At 48.4% G+C, this 21,625-nt stretch overlaps 1 protein-coding gene across 1 annotated transcript in view; it reads right to left on the bottom strand.

Moving 5' to 3' along the window:
• Positions 1-21,625, bottom strand: part of ATG2A (autophagy related 2A) — a 2,120,972-nt gene that overhangs the window by 193,920 nt on the left and 1,905,427 nt on the right. Inside the window, exon 28 of the mRNA XM_086939522.1 lies at positions 11,575-11,696. Within this exon, the coding sequence (XP_086795648.1) occupies positions 11,575-11,696 (122 nt within the window). The remainder of the gene's footprint in view (positions 1-11,574; positions 11,697-21,625) is intronic.

The raw sequence follows: 21,625 nt of genomic DNA on the forward strand, positions 1-21,625 counted from the left end.
AACTAAAATAAAGTTAAAAAAAATAATAATATAAATTAAAAAAGTAAGAAAAAAAGATGCATGCTTAATTCGGCATACAGTCACTTTAACCAGACTTAACCCCTTAAGTGCTGCGTCGGTGCGTTGGCCGACGGCAGCACTACCTCCCCAGTGCTGCGCACGACCATTGGACGTCCATTCAGCACTGGTTCCAATGGACAGCGCAGCACTGGGGAGGGATGTTTAATAGCATCTATGAGGTTAATGTGCTTTGTTTATGAAAGTCTTCTATTTCAAACAATACTTCCTCTGCCTCAGTTTAGCCTTAATTCCTGGGGAAACAAGAGGAAGAGTAGGGTTGGGAATGAGAATATCGCATTGTGGGAGGAGTGGCGTCCATGTCACTTTGGCTCCCTTCTTCCTAATCTCCTCTTATCCATTTGGAATCAGTGAGAGAGGAGCAAGTGATTGATGATTGAGTAATGAGGTGAAGGGGATGTGCCTATAACAAATAAGGATGCGTGAAAATGCCAGGTCAGAACTCAATTCGGATGTCCAAACAGCATTTTAGTCTTTTTAAAAGTCAGGGTCGTTTGGTTGTTTGGAAAAGCATTTCAGGCACTGAACTGAAAAGATATGTTTGCAGCCCCATAACAGAAAATATTCAGTCTTTGATGAAAGCGGAGTGTAAAATGCTGAATTGGACTATTAAAGCAATCTCATTTTAATTACAGAAAAATACTTTGTTATGACCCATCAAATGATCATTTCAGTCCACCTGTCAGAGCATATTAGTTGAATATTCCACCACCACTTCCAGGTCACACTTGAGGGCTGTGGGGAAGAGAAGTGGGACTGGTGCTGATATACAGATGTATAAAAGGGGGTGGTGATGGACGGAGCATCTGAATCAATCAAACACTCCCACCCTGTCAAAAGATCTGGGTTTAATCCATCACCGTTCTTTAGCCCACTCTGTCACCCCAGTTCAGACATGGCTATATGCAAATCAGTCTGACCCTGTGCCTCATGGCTGGAATGCCAGAAACCGGTTCTCGGAAGCTTGTTTCCGGTCCAGGGAAGGCATGGCTTGGCCGTTCGGGCTGGACTGTTCCCATGAGGCACAGGGTCAGACTGATTTGCATATGGCCATGTCGGAACTGGGGTGGTGTGGAGTGCAAAAAAACGATGGATTTAGGCCCAGATCTCTGTACTGGGGTGAATGTACGACAAGGTTCTGCATTCTGTCCATCAACTGTGGTTTTTGCATTTGTCACCCCGAGTGGGATGGGTATGCTCAGACGTGAGTCCCATGCACTCCACACCACTTGATTCAAGCAAGCCGGGCTGAAGACGGCTGGAATGCCAGAAACCGGTCCTCTGAAGCTTGTTTCCAGTCCAGGGAAGGCATGGCTTGGCAGTTCGGGCTGGACTGTACCCACGAGGCACAGGGTCAGACTGATTTGCATATGGCCATGTCTGAACTGGGTGGTGTGGAGTGCAAAAAAAGGATGGATTTAGGCCCAGATCTCTGCACTGGGGTGAATGTATGACATTGTTCTGCATTCTGTCCATCAACTGTGGTTTTTGATATACAGATGTATGTCGCTATTCTAGTGGAGTGTTGGTGGGGCAGTGGTTGGTTCTGTTGACTGCTGAGAAACGTTTACTTTACCTTCTTAAGAGTCCCATATATAGGTTGAATAAAATCCCATACTCATTAGACAGCACTCACCCGGGGGGGGGGGGGGGGGGGGGGGGGGGGCGGAGCTAGCCAGCAAGCGCAATGGCTGCCTGAAACCGAAGCTCCGCCGTGCACATTGCAATTATCCTGATTTGAAACCGTTAGAGTGACGATCGTCGCCCAATTTCTGCTTCCCCAGACTGTCGAAGGCGAGGCGCACAGACGTGGCCCCTGAGGCAGCGAAATAACGTATCATGTGCCGTGCGGCGACCTGACGATGTTCCAAGGCTGGTAGGCCTTAAGACCGCGGTCTCGCGTGCGCCCTGTGCCCGGGCGACGTCGCGCGACGTGCGGCTGTTGAAAGAGGTGAGGTCTGGAGCTCCGGCGCTCGGCTGAGCCCGCACGAGGGAAGAGCTGCACATACGAGGGACGCCACACAACACCATCACTCGGGGCAGTGTCCCCGGAGTTGCACCTGCACCCGTCCCCGGCTGTCGGGGTGTAGTCTGAGCCCCTGGAGGCATCGTGGGCCTTGGCCTTACAGCTGAGGTTGGCGGCGACGGCGAACGCTCGACATACTGAGGAGGCGGGCTTGCGAGAGCCTGATAGCTGGCGGCCCAGAGTCTACATAGCGTTGCTGGATTATCGGCGCGGCAGCTGTGGCCCCCCACCCCTGGGTGAGAGCGTAGTGGGACTGCAGCGCTCCACATTCACAAGTAACTGCACCTCGCCTGGCGCTCTTGACGCCATATTGCCAAACTTCAACTGAGAGCAGGGCGGTCCTGTGCTTGAAGTGGTTCCTCCAGACCGTATAAATATCGGACATATGGGGAGAAGTTACTCATCACATCCCCCCTACAGGAGATACTCCAGATACTTGGCTGCCATAGGCGGGGGCCCCTGAGAAGCTGATCGCACGTAGGCCTGCGCCCTGACTGCATTGAACTGGCGGACCGCCTAGGCCCTGGAAAACGGCAATCGCTGCACGAGGTGGAAGAGATAGGCGGTGCTGCCCATCTGCACACTAATTGACGCTCTTATACCAAACGGAAGGCGCAACGAGAAACCCAGAGGTGAAAGTCTAAACTACTGCATACTGGAAGCGTTCTGCAGCGCACCAAACTACACACGTGTCCTCCCGGAGGAGGTGTGGGCTGCCAGCCACAAGATGGGCAAAGGAGACAGAACTCAAAGCAGGCTGCCCTTCGCACAAAAACGAATACTGCAGCAGAGCCCACAGACGGAAGACGGGACTGCGACGCAATCTGAGGAGACTCAGGGCACAAACTCGGACATTAAGGCCATGCTACTCTCTATGGAGCAAAGTCTGCAACTAGCATCTCTGCTCTGGGCACTAAAATGGATGGTATGTCATATAGAATGGACCGTATGGCGGAACGGCTAGATAAACATGCTGAGCGTCACGATATGGCCGAAAGAAGGATGACCGAAGTGGAAGAGGCGCAGACAGACCTAGACACAACAAATAAAAAGATGGAAAGGATGATGCAGGTCCTACAGGATAAAACTGAGGATTTGGAGGCGCGGTCAAGACAGTGTAACCTCCGCATCACGGGCCTTCCGGAAAGCACAAACACGGGCCCAATGGAACACTTCGTGGAAAAGCTACTGATATCTCTTCTGGGAGATGGGGTGTTCTCCAACATGTTCATGGTGGAGAGAGCATACAGGACACTGGCTCCGCGCCCAAAGCCCGGGGCACCTCCTCGCCCCATAATAGCGAAGCTACTTAACTACCGTGACAGAGACACTGCGCTCAAGCTGGCGAGGACCAAACAACAGTTACAATACGAAGGGTCCGCCATATCTCTGTACCCAGATTTTACGGCGAAGGTGCAGGAAGAACGCAAGCAATTCATTCCCCACAAAAAACGCCTCAGGGAGATGGGTCTAGACCAGGGGTCTTCAAACTGTGGCGCGCGACCCCCAGGGGGGCCGTGGAGCGATGCAAAGGGGGTCGCGCCTTCACAGTGTCACTTCTGCCCTGGCCTCCAGGGCTTCAGCCCCCCTCCTCCCCCATCCTGTGTCTCAGCCAGGGCTGCTGCAGTGCAGCTCGCGCTCCTGGGGCCTCAGCTGGGCAGTGTCTGGAGTCTTATCTCCGGCCCGAGTTTTTCACAGGTCTTTAAAGACCATTAGCATATTTACATGCCTTTGTTAACGGATTACCAAAGCTTAGTTTTTTTATGGTTCCAATACCCCCTGGGCCCCCACTCTGCCTATTCCTTACATTTGTATTTTTACACTTACTGCTGTAGTGTGAGAATGCATTTAATGAAAAGAAATATAAAGTTGGGTTGCCAAAAGAAACATGCCTGCTATATGTTGTTTAAAGATCCTGCAGAGACCCGCTCTTGACACTAAATAGAGTTATAAATAAAAAAGTATGTATTAATTAGTGATGTGACTTTTCTGTCTTTATTCTCTTTAATTATTAGTCATGGATCATTGAGGCATCCCTAGAACACAATTAAAAGTGCTTTCTATTTATATTTGCTGTTTTAAGTATTCACAGATAAGTGCAAAAAATACAGCTGTAGGTGACTGCTTATTTCTGGGCCATCAAAATAATGAGCTGGTAACCCTAATCATTAGACTGGAAGTTTGTTGCAGGATCAGCACATTATTTATTTCCTCCACCCTCGAACCCTGATTAATGCCATTATAGCAATAGTTTAACTTATATCTGAAACTCTACGCTTCAAGTTTCTGGGAATGCACCCTGCTTTCAAACTACTCACTTCTCATTCTCGCCTTCACTTTCACGTTCACCCTGCACTCCCAGCGATCACAATGCACTCCCAGCGATCACAATGCACTCACACTGATCACAATGCACTCACACTGATCACCATGCACTCCCACTGATCACCCGCTCACCCTGCACTCACACTGATCACCATGCACTCACAACATTCACCCGCTCACCCTGCTCTCACAGTGATCACTCTGCACTAAAAATTAGCTTGCATTGTTCACTCTGTACCTCACCCTGCAGTCACACGAGCACACTTCTCACCCTGCACTCATGTGACACTCCACTCACCTGTCCCCCCCCTTACTGCTCAATCTGTAGCTCACTCAAACAAGGCCATCTCTAACCATGCACTAATTCGTCCCACTATGCACTTACAGCCGAACCCAAATGCATATGGTCACATCACTCACCCTGCAGTTACTCCTTTTACCCTACTCTCACAACTGTTGCATTGCTCACCGTGCAGTCACATGGGCACTCTTGTCACCCACACTGTGCAGAAGGTTAAAGTGCCTGGTACAAAGAAGATGTACCATGCACATCACAGAACTGAGTGTGGGTAAACTATGAGCAGCGCTATAAAAAAATGAAATGTTTGTCAGACAGGTGCTTTAGAGAGATGAGGTGTATTGTTGGTGAGTGGTAGTGCGTGAATTCATGGAGAAGTTGGAAAGACTGTTGCACCGTGTGCGACCACCTGGCTGGGAGTGTTAACTGCCCCCCCCCCCCCGAAGTTCGGGTCTAGTGGATCCCCTGATTCTGCCTATTATTTACATTTGTAGTGCGCTACTGTTACCAAAAGGTGTCCTGGGGCTAATAACCATCTGCCTGCAATGTGAGAGTGGGATCCGGGGTTGGGAGAGGAGAGAAGAGAGGGATGGAAGGAAGGGGTTGAGAGCAGAGGGGCATGGATAAACTGCTTAACTCTGCACAAGACCACCACGGTTTGAATGCACCCTTGCTGCTCCCGGCCATGGCCAGGTGAGCTTCTAATGTGGCAGCGCGTATTCCTGAGGATTGGGAGGCCCTTCACAGAGGTTGACTAGACATCTTTCTGATGTTAATTGCTGTATTTTGGTTATAAACTGGTACTGATGGGGGGAAATCTTTCCTCAGTATTACTGTGTTTAAAAAAATTCTAAATAATAAAGCAATGCTACCCCAAAATACGCAGCATCACAGAACATTATTTGCATTTTCTACTCACACAATTTAGTGAAGCCTGTCGCATAATTTGGTCCTCACCTTCCTCATAACCTAGAGGTTTAGAACTTTTTGTCAGGAGGGGATCCTTACGCTTGAAAATTTTGACAGGGGGGTCTCGGCATCCAAAATGTTGAAGACCTCTGGTCTAGACTATGCTCTGTTATACCCAGCTAAATTACGCGTCAATCGACGTGGTCACTCGCACATATTTACGGACCCCAAGGCACTGCAACAAGCTATGAAGCGCTGGTCAAGGGATCAGGATTTGAACAATGAAGAGACTCCGGAGGCGGAAGGGAGTGACAGCCGCTTGGATGACCAGGACTGAGTTCTGCCACGGCGCAGATACCTGCTACACACTAGTACAGCATTTGACAGGTGAAGCCTTTGAGAACCTCCCTGCGGAGGGGCAGTGAGCGAGGAGGATTCAGACTGCGGAGTATGCAGACCATACAGATAAGTGATTTAGGGAGCAGGAGGAGGGTCGCGAAGTTCGGACGATGCATGTCCTTATCCTACTTGTCCCTGATTTTTCTTTATCACCTAGTACTGGTTATAGCCCTGGTTACTACCGCTGCTCCACTCTGGACTGGTGACATTGATTGAGCAGTGGTTTACGCAGAGGGTGGAGTACAGGGGAGAACATATGACAAGCTAACGGACATGGAGACGTCGCTCTAATTACACATCCTGTGCATGGCGGGGGCGGGTTAAGGGCTACACGTGAGTTCTGAGATCTTGGTAGAGTCTATGACCCTAGGCTACTCCTGCGCGTTAAGCACAGTTGTGATGTTAGTATGTAATGTTGGGATATCGAACTTGGGGAGGCGGGTGGGTAGTGGGCTTCTGTCGGACCAGGTTGGGGAGGGTCTGCTGTGGGTGGGATGGAGGGGGGATGGGGGGGGGGGGGGTGGAGGGGCAAAGTTTGTAGAATGGTTCCTGGTTCAGCATGATAGAAAAATGAATACATGTTCCACTGATGTTATTTGCTGCTGTAGTACATCCCAATGGCACAGATGTCTAGTGCTCCAGGGGCGAATACTGGGAATCCTGTAGACACCCTTAGAGCTTTAACCTGGAATGTCAGAAGATTGAACGATCACAGGAAACTGAGGAAAGTGTTGCACTACTTACAGAGGCACCATATTGACCTGGCTCTTATTCAAGAAACTCATCTACCACTAACGAGTACAATGCTACAACACAGGGGTTTAGCGGGGAACACCACAGTAGCAGGGTTCACTACACATTCTAGAGGAGTCCTGACGTGGGTTAATCCGAGATCCAAGCTAGATTTGAGACTAGTGCAGGCGGATTCAGAGGGTAGATATCTCATATCCAGATGCACAGGGAAGGGACATGATTTGATTGTAGTCAACGTCTATGGGCCGAATTATGACTCCCCGGAGTTTTACGAAAAGCTAGCGCGATGCTGCAGAGACTATTCCACTGCGCAGATGCTTTGGGGGGGGGACTTCAACTTGGTGATGGACCCGGAGTTAGATAGGTCTTCTGGGCCTCAGCGTAGACCTTTCGCGGCGGCTGCTACTGCACTCCAGGCCGAGTTACTGACGTTAGACTTAGTTGATGTATGGGGGGGGAGAAACACCAATAGCGGAGGATACACGCATTATTCAGCATACCACGACATCCATACCAGGATTGACTACTGGCTGGCCTCATATTCCGTCACAAGCCACATATTGTCCTGTACGGTATTAGCACACACCCTTTCTGATCATTTGCCAATACTGCTAGTCCTGGAGACACCGGTACGTAAGATTCCCCCTTTTACATGGCGTTTTCCCCCGTACTCTTTGCTGGACGACGCCTTCAGAGGGGAACTAGCAGCGGAAATAGATCTCTTTTTTGAAAAGAACATTGGCTCTGTCTATAGCTTCCGCACAGTGTTGGAAGCGTTCAAGGTATTTATCCGAGTGATAGCTATGGCCAAACACTCTAGTGTTCTAAAAGCCATACGACAGCGACTGAGCTACCTTGAGTCACAACTGGCCGATTTAGAGACACAACAGCTGACGGACCCGGATCTTGCTATAACAGATAGAATCAGGTCCCTTATCTCGGACTTTAATGAGGAGGCGGACAGGGAAATATGTCATATGGGGAAATACGCGACAGCGAGAACTTACGGTGAAAGCGAGCGTCCGAGCTCTCTGTTAGCTAAAATACTGCGCAACAGCAGGAGGGCCCCGAAACTGACTAAACTTGAAACGGCCGCAGGGGGCGTGGCCACGACAGACAATGAGATCCTGAAGGAGTTTCAAGACTATTACTCCAACCTATACACTACAAAGACCGAAAACCTCGAGACAGACATGGATGACTAGCTAGAGCACATACAATTGCCATTCTTAGCACAATCTGACCAAGAGTTTCTAATGTCCCCAATACAGGCAGACGAGATATCCGAGGCATTGGCTAGTATGCATGTGCACAGCGCCCCTGGGGCGAATGGACTAACTGTGGGGTTATATAAGGCGCTCAAAGATAAACTTATTCCTCACCTATCCTCTCTATTTGACGAGGTGTGCGAGGAGGGCTGTATGCCACAGTCAATGAGAGAGGCCTTAATAGTCACAATTTTAAAACCTGGTAGACCCCCTAATGTTTGCAGCTCTTAAAGACCATTGTCTCTACTAAATGTAGATGCAAAGCTATACGCCAAGGTGCTAGCCACACGACTTGCTCTAATAGAGCCTGAAGTGGTGGCTCTAGAGCAGTCTGGCTTTGTGTCTGGAAGGAACCTGACCTACAACATTCGCACAGTGCTGGGGACCTTACAGCACGTAAGGCAGGATACGAAGGCTGTTGCCATCTTCTTAGACATGGAGAAGGCCTTCGACTCCGTAGAGTGGCCGTTCATGCTGAGGGTTTTACGAAGGCTCGGCTTAGGGGAACCGTTCTTGCAAATGGTTGGTGCATTGTATTGGAAGCCATTGGCCAGAATACGCATAGGGGACTGTGTTTCGGATCCATTCGAAATTAGCAGGGGCACGAGACAGGGCTGCCCACTATCTCTATTCCTTTACGCACTGGTTGCTGAACCACTGGCTTGTGCACTGCGGGAGTATCATTGGCACCGTGGAGTTAGCTTCCCAACATATAAGATTGTAATCTCGACCTATGCTGACGATACACTACTCTATGTACGTAACTCGGAGACGAACCTGACTTCTGTGCTGCGGGAGGTGGTACGTTTTGGGGCGCTTTCTGGACTCAAGATTAATTGGGATAAATCAGTGGTGTTCCCGCTGACCCCGGTGACAAACCACTTCGAAATGGAATATCCACTACATTGGTCAAAAGACCCGGTGCGATACCTAGGAATAATGATCCACACGGACGTAGAGGTTTTGTTCCGTGAGAACTACGGCGTGGCATTTGGTAAATGTGAGGACGATGTGGAGAAGTGGTGCAGACTCCCACAGTCATTGATGGGTCGAATAGCCATCATGAAGATGGTGGTTTTACCCCCGTTCCTCTTTCTGTTCAACACTTTGCCCATCATACTCTCGTAGGCTTTCTTCAGAAATTTGACGAAACTTTTGGTTCGCTTAGCCTGGGGTGGGAAACAGCTGAGGGTGCAATGGAACACGCATACGCTCCCGTACGAGCTAGGTGGCCTGGGAGCTCCAGATCTGGAACATTACTATAGAGTCGCACAGGCTGCCCACTTACACACATGGATTCATGGTGAGGAAAACATCCCACATGTGAGGATGGAACGACTCTTTGCAGACCCTCTCCCGCTACCGGCCACAATCTGCACCCCCGTGGACCGTAGAATAGGAGTGCTAGACTCGATTACTGCTACAAAACATGCATTGAACTCACTGTTGAGGGCCAGAGGAGGCGACTTGATCTACTCCCCTCTAATGGCAGTGGAATGGATGCAATGGCTTTTGCCTGTCGAGGAGAGGGGAGTGATCCGGGCGCTGCGGGAGTTGGGAATTGAGACAGCCGGTGAGCTGTTGAAGACGGCAAAGTTAAAGCTTGGGTACAGGTGGCCCAGGCATCGGACGGTACATCGCTACTGCAGCGGTTTCAGTTCCATAGAGTCCACAGTGCTCTAAAGGAAGTTTTGAGCCACCGGAGTTTCCGGAACTAACCCATGTTATTAAAACAAAACAATCACGTAACATTACAGCACACCTATACAAGGCAATTACTCGACACAGGGCGCAGGAACCCTCAAAGGCCAGGCTTGCCTGGCAGAGGGATTTACAGATCACGATAGACGACACCATGTGGAAATACTGCTGCACGAGCACTAGAAAGTTGTCCTTAAATGGAAGACACCGGTTGATCCACTTTAAATTTCTGCAGAGGGTGTACTATACTCCGGAGCGGCTGCACCGATATGGTCTTAGGTAATCTCCTGAGTGTGAGAAATGCCATGCGCCTATTGTCGACTTCTTCTTCCATTTGGCGTGGGGATGCCACAGGATACACGAGTTCTCGGTGATGGTGATAGCGGAGTTGGGTGAAATACTAAACTATGACTTACCCACGGCGCTGCGACACTCCAAGGAATTGCCAGTGGCGATGAGACGATTGACAGACATGGGCTTGCTACTAGCCAGACGTGCAGTAGCTCGGTGCTGGATGAGAGGCCCAACACCGACTAAGAAAAGGTGGGCCAGTGACATGTTATACTGTTGCACCCAATCGGAACACTACAGCGAGCTTCTCCCCCCCACGAGCCGCCCGAAAACCTTCTGAGGTCTATATAATACCTTTAGAAACACTAGAGAGAACACTGCGGACACGCAGCCAGACGAGCAGATCGAGGCACAGTAATATTCACACTGGTTAATGATCACTTTTGTTCACATAGTGGGAGACAATTAGATGATTGAGTGGGGAGGCTAGCCAGGGTCTCTGTGGAACGTGTGGAACACTGAACTACGGAACTACCACCACACGACGAGGGCTGTAATATTTCCTGAATAAGGTACTAGGAAAAGTGAGAGTAAACTCAGTACATACCAGGGCGAGCACACATAGGGCGGGGTGTCATAAGAACAGACGCATTATGCAGCGAGACAGTTAGCAACATGTAAACCAGTGAACCAGCTGTCTAGTTGGGGGAGATTTCAGTGGTTTCAGAATCTTGGGGGAGGGAGGGAGTTGTACTTAGGGGTCTTTACACTAGCACGGGATGATTCAAACTAAAAATACACCTTCACTGCTTGCTTAACAGAATAAGACCTACACGGAACTACCATATGGTAGCCAGGATCGTCTGCGATTTGCTCCTGCATTGTTATAACTGTTAACCGGATTTATTATTTTCTCTCAGAAAAACGAGCGCCGCCGGACCCCAGGGTTGTCGGAAATATGGCTGTGTATCATCAACTGATTAGTTGCTTGACTATATAGATTGTTACGCTGCCGGCCCTGGGGGGTTGTAGGCCGCAAGCCGTGTATAAACCTAAGTACACAAATAAAGGTGTTTAAAAAAAAAAAAAAGACAGCACTCGCCCGCATATGGGTCTGAAATATTATGCGTACCCTAAAGCACATCATGCTTCACCTCTGCAAGCTCTCAGTCAGTGTGTGTCTCTCTTTGTTCTGTGATTTCTGTCTCACAGTTGCGTTGATTAATCCTCCTCAGCACACCTTTTCAGGACAAACCAAACAATACTGCACCAGAAGCTGCAATTCACAAATGTGGACCACTTTTGTTTCATGCCCTGCCGGATATTTGGCCCCATGTCCCCGAACTGCATTCAACACTGTTGTCTACCCCACACAGTTAAAAATATACATACTCATTGAAATCCATCCCTCACTTCCGCACCACAAATGTTACTAGACATGGCTGTACAAGTCATGAAACAGGCTCTGCATCAGATCTCTTAATAAACCATGGGGCCTCTCTTAACCACTGAGCATGAAGCCTTACAGAGCTGCACGACAGAATGCATAGGTCCGACACCTCCCAGGATCCCAGGCAGCTGGTTCTTCCTGATGTCCATCAGCCATTCGTTGAGGGCATAGCTGGTCACCTTCTCCACGCCGAGCAGCCTAACAGGAAAAAGAGAAGCGAGGAATAAGCAAGAGGGATGTGGCATCGCAGAACTAGAAATCCCGCATTTATTTATTTTAGGAAATGCTATTTTGGTTTTAGTATGCTACACGGTTCATTTGTTAAACGCCTGGGTGAGGGAATGCAGTGTCAAAAGAAGACCAGGGGTTTCCTTAGGCTGTTCTTTTTTTGTGATTTCAACATGTTTTTATTGTTTTTACATACACATAAAACATAAAACATACAGTCATCGTGGAAATCTCGTTACAGATTTTCCTGCCAAGGTTCGCTGGTTTTGGTGGCGCCACTTTACAGATTTTTCGTGCCTAGCTGACCTCCTTATCCAATTGCCCCCTTAGAGGGTAGGGGGAGGTGTGAAAAGGAAAGAAGTAAAAAAGGACAGGAGAAGAAAATTTCAAGAAGTTTGCTATTTCTTGCTATTGACTCGGCCCCTGGGTGGGGTTATGCTGTGCTCAGACTGGTTGCTTTGTATTGGTATAGTTTAAGGCGGGGTCATATGCGTCCAGGTATTTGTCTAGGGCCTTCCACATGCCCCTGTGTGGTTCAGTTGTGTCAAACTATCTGGTTTATGCTTTCCAGCTATGCAAGGCAGCTGTTCGACAATATAAAGCATCTCGCTGGTAGCAGCCGCCCATTATTTCGTCAAAAACACCACTAAGGGACTGGTGAAATGAATGGTTTATTTGAACTAAGAAACGCACAGTAAGGAAATCAAACTGATCTGACCGGTTACACATCACTACTAGTGGCGATCCTTAGGGGGGTGCGGTCCGCACCGGGTGACACCATCCGATGGGGTGACACCGTGACAGTGATCAAAATGGAAAATATTACTGTCTGTGGAGGCCAGGCACAGGTTCTGCAGCTGCAGACCAGAGGCTACCAGCGCCGCGGTTGACAAGTGTAGGCGCTCCAGGAGCAAACATCTGGCAGCTTCTCCAGCAACATAACAGAACTGGCACACATATCTCCCTTCAGGGACAGGCAGGTGAGCCAGGTATAACATAAGCACACTTCATTGCAAGTCAGCCCGTTTAAGACAGGCTATCTTATTCCAAGACCTACACGTGCATTCTGGGAATCGTAGTCTTCGTTTCCAAAGAAAGCAGTTGGATTACCACACCTGAAAACGATGATTTGCAGAAATAAAGCCCTGACTGGGACCAGAGGAATCCAGTGCACATGAGGCGAGCTGGTACCCCGAGACGTAGGGCAGGAGGAGGGTGCCCTGCCGCCCCATAGAGGCTGGGGATCATGGGTACAGAACTGGGGTGGAGGGACCTCAGTGCTGCGAGTGCACTCTTAGGAAGACGGGTTACATGCACACAATGTGAGGGGGAGGTACACGCACAGAATGTGAAGGGGGGCACTCACACATAATGTGAGGGGGAGGTACACACACAGAATGTGAGGGGGGAGTTACCCACACAAAATGTGAGGGGGTACACACACAGAATGTGAGGGGAAGGCACCCGTTCAGAATGTGAGGGGGGAGATACACGCAAGGAATATGAGGGGGTACACGCACATAATGTGAGGGGGGAGGTGCACGCATATAATGTGAGGGGGTACACGCACAAAATATGAGGGGGAGGTACACGCACATAATGTGAGAAGGTACACACACAGAATGTGATGGGGAGGTACACACACAGAATGTGAAGGGGGAGGTACACGCACAGAATGTGAAGGGGGAGGTACAAGCACAGAATGTGAAGGAGGTACACACCTAACATGTGAAGGGTCACTCGCACAGAATGTGAGGGGACACTCGCACAGAATGTGAGGGGGAACATGCACAACATGTGAGGGGGTACACACACATAATGTGAGGGGGTACACACAAAATGTGAGGGGGGTACACGCACAGAATGTGAGGGGGAGGTACCCGCACAGAATGTGAAGGGGGAGGTACCCACACAGAATGTGAAGGGGGAGGTACCCACACAGAATGTGAAAGGGGTACAAGCACATGTTTGGGGACACTCGCACAGAATGTGAGGGGGGCACTCGAACAGATTGTGAGGGGGTACACGCACAAAATGTGAAGGGGGTACACGCACAACATGTGAGGGGGTACATGCCCAACATGTGAGGGGATACACGCACATAATGTGAGGGGGTACACTCACAAAATGTGAGGGTACACGCACAGAATGTGAGGGGGTGGCACACTCACAGAATGTGAAGGGGGGATACCCGAACAGAATGTGAAGGGGGTATACACAGAACATATGAGGGGGCACTCGCACAGAATGTGAGGGGGCACTCGCACAGAATGTGAGGGGGAACTCACACAGAATGTCTGGCAGCACCCGAAGCCCGATATTCCTATTCTGCTCTTACACCTGAAAGCTGCCTTAGATACAAAAGCCTTGGAGGCACAAAGCTGCTTTACCTGGGACTGAGCCTACCTTACTCAGTGCTACTCTACAACCCTGATACAACCATACTTGGCACTGCCTCAGCAGCAGGAGGCCACGGTACTCAGTATCATTCTGGCCCTTGTGACTAACACATCAGTCTTCTCCAAAGGCACAAACGACTCTTGTGAAAGGTATGCTTTCCAACCCTGGTCACTGCCTAGCTACTTCTTTTTACTGAGACACTCCGACACCTCCCTACTCTCGAATATGCCATGGGGTGCAGATACACAAATGTTTTTGCACTACCAAAGAACTAATAGACAGGCATTATGTAGCGCATTACCTCATGCCAAACATTTAGGAGTAACCCAGGTTTCCATCTGCGTCCACACTGCTCCTCTTTGAGAGTTCAGGTACTGCAGTTGTCTAATGTTGAAAGATTTTGAAGTTATACACTACATAAAATCTGATTTGCATATAGCTGTATCTGAACTGGGGTGGCGAAGTGAGCTAAAGAATTATGATGGATTCAACCCAGATCTGTGACTGCGGTGAGTGTCTGAAAAGTTTCAGCGCTCCTTCCATCCTCTCCTTGTGTTAACTCTGGTTTTATAATGAATTTGTGCCCATTCTGTATGACGTGTAAAATAAAACTACATGTCCCATCGCAATAAACATGTTCAGGGATAAAAAGTTATCCACAGAAAGTGCTACAAATGACATGAACGTATTAGGAAGTGACTTCCCATAAGGGCTGGAGTAGCCTCTTTTGATAATGCATAGGTCTCAAATGCCAGCAGGGCCGGACTGGGAACCAAAACCAGCCCTGGCAAAGTGCTCCCGCTCCCCGGGGGTTTTCGGCCGATTTTGTTACAGGGCCGTTTCTGCAGGCCCTGTAACAAAAACGGCCCCCAAGGGCCCAAAACCGGCACCCCACCCATGCGCCCCACCGGGGGTTTGCCCGGTGCCTGCAACGGCCAGTCCGGGCCTGAATGCCAGGACTTGCGTGGTGACTTAGCGATGCTTGCTGTGCTCTTGCGTTGCACTCTAGGTAGGGTCCTAGGCTCTGTGTAGTTTTGGGCTACTGCAAGTATTGTCTAGAGTTTGAGTTGTCATTGCAGTGCTTGGAGTATCCATTTGACGCTTCAGTTAATGGGGCTCTGCTGCTAGCGTCTCAGTAGGTAGCAGGGCTCCTCTCAAGACTTGGCCTGGGGCTCAGGGGAGAGTGCCTGACTGGTGCCCTCTGCGACGCCTGTTTATGGTCATCAATGGAGGCTGCAAAGGAGTCTGCCAGATCTTGCAACGCGGGTCTTTTAAAGACAGGGCGACACTGCTGGAATCAGGCGACAAGTGTGTGGCCCCACCACATGGACAGGTCAGCTGATCATGTCATGTGGGCTCTTGGACCGGCCACATGAGAGCAGAGTCCCACCAAGGTGATTCTCTGGCGATCATATTTTACCAGACAGTGGCTGCGGCCCCTAGAATCCATGTAACATCGCCTCCTCTTGACGCCTAGAAGTCTTTGTGGTGCTAAAAGTCGTGAGGGGGTGACACCATGAGTCACCCGCACTGGGTGACACCAACCCTAGTGACGCCACTGATCACTACACACGGGACCAATAAGCATTGGCTTTTAGGGTTTTGTGTCAGTTTTGAAGTGCACTTTGTAAACAATTCCAATGACTGATGAATGAATGACTGATGCATGGTGACATATGCAAGATGACCTGAACACACGACATGACGTTTATGCTGGATGGATGCATGAGGGGTGAATGCATGAGGGGTGAATGCATGAGGGGTGGTTGCATGATGGGTAGATGCATGATGGGTGGATGGATGGCGTAAATTGTTGATGGGTGCATGATGGGTGGATAGATGGATGGCGAAAATTGCTGATGGGTGCATGATGGGTATATGGATGGATGGGTGGGTGGGTGGATGGATGGCGGAAATTGTTGATGTGTGCATGATGGGTGGATGGAGGGATGGACAAAATTGTTGATGGATGCATGATGGGTGGATGAATGGATGGATGGACAAAATTGCTGATGGGTGCATGATGGGTGGATGGATGGACAACATTGTTCATGGATGCATGATGGGTGGGTGGATGGATGGTGGAAAGTGCTGATGGGTGCATGTTGGGTGGATGGATGGACAAAATTAATGATGGATGCATGATGGGTGGATGGATGGATAGCGAAAATTGTTAACAGGTGCATGATGGGTGGATGGACAGACAAAACATGGACATGTTCTTTTTAGTTTTTAGACACAGGTGACGATTATGCTGGATGGATGCATGAGGGGTGGATGCATGATGGGTGGATATATGGATGGGTGGATGGATGGCGTATGTTTTTGATGGGTGGCTGGATGGGTGGATGGGTGGTGGATGCATGATGGAATGATGGATGGGTGGCTGGGTGGTGGATAGATGGATGGATAGATGGATGGATGGATAGATGCATGGTGGATGGGTGGATGGGTGGATGGATGGGTGGGTGGCTGGATGGGTGGATGGATGGATGGATGGATGGATGGATGGATGGATGGATTGGTGGCTGGGTGGATGGGTGGGTCGGTGGGTGGTGAATGCAGGATGGAAGGGTGGATGTATAGATGGATAGATGCATGGTGGGTGGATGGATGGGTGGGTGGCTGGATGGGTGGATGCATGATGGATGGGTGGATGGATGGGTGGATGGATGGATGATGGATGGGTGAATGGGTGGCTGGGAGGTGGGAGCATGATTGATGGGAGGATGAGGAGATTTTGTAAAGTCAGTTCTGACTTCAGTAGCTTGTAATAACGTTACTGAGGTTAGTTCTGACATCAGTAGTTTGTAATAATAGATGTATGAGGCCCTTGTGATACTGCAGTAGTATAGTGTAATAGATATCTCAGGTCAGTTCTGACATCAGTGGTTTGTAATAACATAGATTAAGCCAGTTCTGACATCAGTAGTTTGTAATAACATAGATGAGGCCAGTTCTGAAATCAGACGTCGCTTTCATTGACCTATCACAGTGGAGTTCCTGCTGGTGTCTGATTGGGTAAGGAGTTTGTTTCCCTGAGAATGACAGCAGAAGTATTCCTTTAAACTCTTGGTGAAACAGGCTCGCCTCTCTGTTCAGCCTCTTTTCATGTAAACCTTTGGTCAGTGTCCAAAACCTTCTGCTAAAACACACATATGTAATGGCCGCCGCCTCTGCTTTCCTAGTGCGCTACCAGTTTTAGGACGGAAGGCTTCCTTTTCCACGTTCCTAAAATTGCTTCAAATGCGTGGTTGCCAATAGTTTCTAACTGCACAACTTTGGTAGACAAGGGAACTCAGGCAGAGCGAGAAAGCTGGTGTCATCTGCTCAGAATAACACAATATGGTGAACTAAAAATGAGAACCCTGAAAGCTAAGATTAAAAATAAGCACTTTAGCTCTTAGAGCACACATCCTGCACCATGTGTAGTTATTTTTTCACACCGATCCAGACTAGAACCTTTATTTTGTCAACACACGCTTCGTAAAATAATTTAGCCAGAGCCCCCCAAAATGGCAATCATATTTTCTCAGAATTATATAAAACGTTAAACATTACAAACAAGCTAAAAACATGTTGTGGAGTTAGAAGGCATTTCCTGCAGACATAATTGAAAGCAAAGAGAATGGGGAAAGGGGTTTTAAGCACAATTGCCCCTATCCTAAGTGCTGCCTTATTCTTTCTTTTATGGTGCCACGGATCGGAGATTCTATTCTCCTAAATCTCCAAGAACAACTGATTGTTCCAACATATAATTTTTTGACAATATTGATCCAGCACACAATTCTCTTTTTTCTAAGTATATACAATAATAGCCAAAATTCATGAATCACAATAGAAAAACGTTCAGTAGCAGAATCAGAGATGTTTTTTTAGAAGTTCAATCTTTATTTAGTTCTTCACAACGCACTGTAGCCAACGCGTTTCGTCCTCCACGGACTTCTTCAGGGCAAATAAAGAGAATTCTTCTTAAATGTAAGTCTAGGAAAGTATTCTTCCGTCCAGTCAAATAAGTGCTGGATATCTTCTCTTATTTAGTGAAAGGCACTGTGTTTTCGAAATCAAGATCACTCAGGTCAGATAGCCCGGTGTGGATGAGAATTTGGGAATGGATTTAAGCCGGCTCCATCTCGTGGCGTCTTCCGTTGTAGCGTCTAAGAAGGTTTAGACGCGGGATCATGGATTGGGAGAACAAAAAGGCAAAGCATGCGTTGTCATGACGTGCGATCTAAGCGCCTGCGATGTTTCATACTTACCAATAGGAATCAATGCATTGCCGTTGTAAATGCGTGCGATGTGAAAGATGGCGAAGTGTTGCACTTTGCGATGTATTCACCGCAGTGTTAAAGCCCGCAATGTCATGGTGCGCGATGTATATCATACATCCCTACACACGTTTGCTCCCCCGAACAGTAAGTACCTTTTGAATTATATTCAAACATTGTATGATGGTTGTAAATGTTGTTACTCGACCTGTCACGTTCCTATTATACACCTTCAACAAACGAACAAAATGAAGATCTAAACCGTAAGTAACAGATTTGCACAAAGATGAAAAGCACCAGTAGGGTGATACATACATTTGATGGGCAATATTTCTTCATTTTTTTTTTCAGTACCGGTATCTCACGTTCTACTATTTCATTATTGGTGTGGGAGCCATTAGGGCACAACAGTTTTATTATGTAGTGTAGTTCGTTAGCTGGGAATGGCCTCATGAATATGTTGAATAATGTGGGATTGTGAAAATGGGTCTTTAAATACTGCAAAGGGGACTTCCAATGTTTAAAAAACAAAGAAAAAACGGCTCAAAATATGTACGACTCTAGACCTGAATCCAAAGCTTATCAGTTTTCCTCTCCAAGTGCAAAAACCTAAGGCATGATCACATAATCTGTTTAAAATGTGTGAGGATATGCTATTGCATATTTTTGGGGCGTTAGCCCACATTTTTTGTTTTTTACAAATTAGTAGTAAAGGGACTGACTAGAGCTTCTATGAATGTATCTCCTCTCAAGAGTTTCGTGCTGAAATTTTAGGTAATGCTAATTCTGCTTTATAGGGCGAACAAAAAAGATCATTTTTGTTTAAGATCTATTCGAAGCGGTCAGATCTAGTGATAGATAAACGTCTGCTCCTTGACAACATCCTTCTTTTTGAAGAAGAGTTGGTTAAACAAATTACCTGATGTGAGAAAGTGGCTCTATATATACTGGACAATAATGAAGTACAGTGTGTATAGAGTCCACAAACTCCAAAGGTATAACAGAGGTTAAAGTCAGGACTGAACTTACTCTCAAAAGTGGTAGCTTGGTCGAGCAGTACCAGAGGTCAGTGCAACGCACTCGTTGTTTTATTTTTAGAACCAACTGGCATAAAAATATACTTTGCTAGATATGAGAACTCTCATGTAATTACTTTGCAAGGAAGCAATAACGTTGGTGAACACAATAGGTACAGGAGTTGCTGAAGGCAACTCAAGTCTAGGCACACTTTAGAATTGAGCTCAATGGATTGTTACCTGAAAATTACAGTTGATTACAGTACAGATTACTTTAGTAGTTTCAGGACTAGATCCTAGATTCAGTCCTGGGGTCTAAAATGAAACCAGATTAGCAAAAACGTTTTAGTTACTGTGGTGAATTTTCATGAATATAAAGCTGTTTTAAAAGTTCACACTTAGAAACTTTTCAATGACAATCTGGCAATGTTATTCAATGGGAAAAAAATTCAGGTTGCAGGTAAAGTATGATTGCGTTACTTTTGTAATCCAGTACTGGGCTTCTAGGGCCTGCACTGGGGTCTGAACTTAAAAAAGGTAGGTAATTGCATTTCAGTATTTCGTACGATTTTTAAAGAATATTTCAAGTTTTCAAAAGTAGACACAGAAGAAATTTCATAGAAAAGCAATGGGTTCCTACGGAAAAAAATACAGATTACTAGTAAACCCGGTAAGGATTACTTTTGCAGTTCAGTACTGGGCTGCAAGGTCCAGTACTGGTTTCTCGCCTACTTCTAGGTGAGTACTTCGGAATTTGGCTGAATATATGTGAATATTTGCAGTTTTCAAAACTTCACACTTAGAAAATTTTCGAGTCAAAATGGGTCAATGTTATCCAACGGCAGGAAAGTGAGCTACCGGTTCCAGGTGAGTACTTGGCTGGTGAGGTTAAGGTTCCGTGTATAGACTCAGGGGTCCACCAGGGTCAGGTAAGTACAGTGGGCTCCGCCCCAGCAGCGCAGAGCCAGCCGGGTGTAGAGGTAGGTAGGCCTAATGATATCCAATGGGGGAAAGGGGGTCTTCGGTTAGTGGCTGCTGGCCAGCAGGCCACGCGGCTGTGGGAGCTGGGCTCCTGGTCACTTGCTAAGGGCAAGGGGGGGAGTAGGGTAGGACAAAGATGGCACAGCCAGCGGCACTCGGGCGGCTGGGTGCAGGGTGCTCTTGAGCCATCGGGCGCTCAATGTTATCCAATGGGAAAGGTTAAAAAGGAACAATGGCTGCACGCTCAGGGACAGAGACTCTTCAGGGGCGACCAGCACTTCGAGAGGTAAGTTGGGATCTTGGAGAATAGGTAAGTAACCCAAAGGGAGGCACAGGGGGCTGTAGGGCGCCGGGTGCAGAGGTGTCTTTGGGTGTCGGACAAGCTTACCCTCGGCTGGCCCCTGGTTCTGAGTCTGCAGGCTTCGGCTTGTTCGTCGAGGAGGCTCTTTGGGCACTGGACTTCTTATCCGAGTCGCCGGGGGGACGTCCTTGTGGTCTTGGTTCGGTTGGGCCCGGCCCGGGCTCAGTGGGTGCAGAGTGGGCTGGCCTGGAGCTTCCTGGTTGGCACCAGGTGGGTTGTTGCAGCAGAGCCTCTGCTGATGGGAGTCCCAGACATTAAGAGGGTCAAGGCAGGCAGGTCATCTGGGTGTTCCAAGGTTGCTGTCTGCAGGAGTCGCCGTGATTAGGCAGGAGCAGGTTCCAGGACCGACAGGCCGGTAGGGCTGGGGCCAAGTCAGTTGTTGTCGTCCTATTGTTAGCAGCTGCACGGCGGGTCTTCTTCTTCTTGATCTTCTTTCTTCTTTTCGTATCGGGATCTGAGAAGGAAGGTTCAGGGAGCCTCTGGACATGCTGGAGCAGATGGACATGCTGGAGCAAGATGGCGGCCGTGAGGAACGGCTGAGCTGCAGCGCTAGCAGTGTGGACATGGACGCAGGCTCGCCTCAACTATTGATTGTTTAATGCCGAGATTCTCTGCCGAGAATCCCTGCCGGTCACCGGGTGCTTAATGGAGATCTTCTTTGAGTGAATAGATACAAAAGAACCGTGAGAAATTGAACAATTGTATAATACAGCTTAAACTTAACATATCGGTGTGGATGCCTCTGGTTGCTTCTTACCGCAAGGCACTCCCCCACGGGCTGCTGAGGGTTGCCGCTGCACTGCTGCTGAGGAGTGGGTTGGCCGGCAGGCTCCTCTGCAGAGTTCGTGGAGCTCACGGAGTCAGGGGGCGGAG

The sequence above is a fragment of the Lissotriton vulgaris genome, chromosome 9 (assembly GCF_964263255.1).
Source record: "Lissotriton vulgaris chromosome 9, aLisVul1.2, whole genome shotgun sequence".
Classification (NCBI taxonomy): domain Eukaryota; kingdom Metazoa; phylum Chordata; class Amphibia; order Caudata; family Salamandridae; genus Lissotriton; species Lissotriton vulgaris.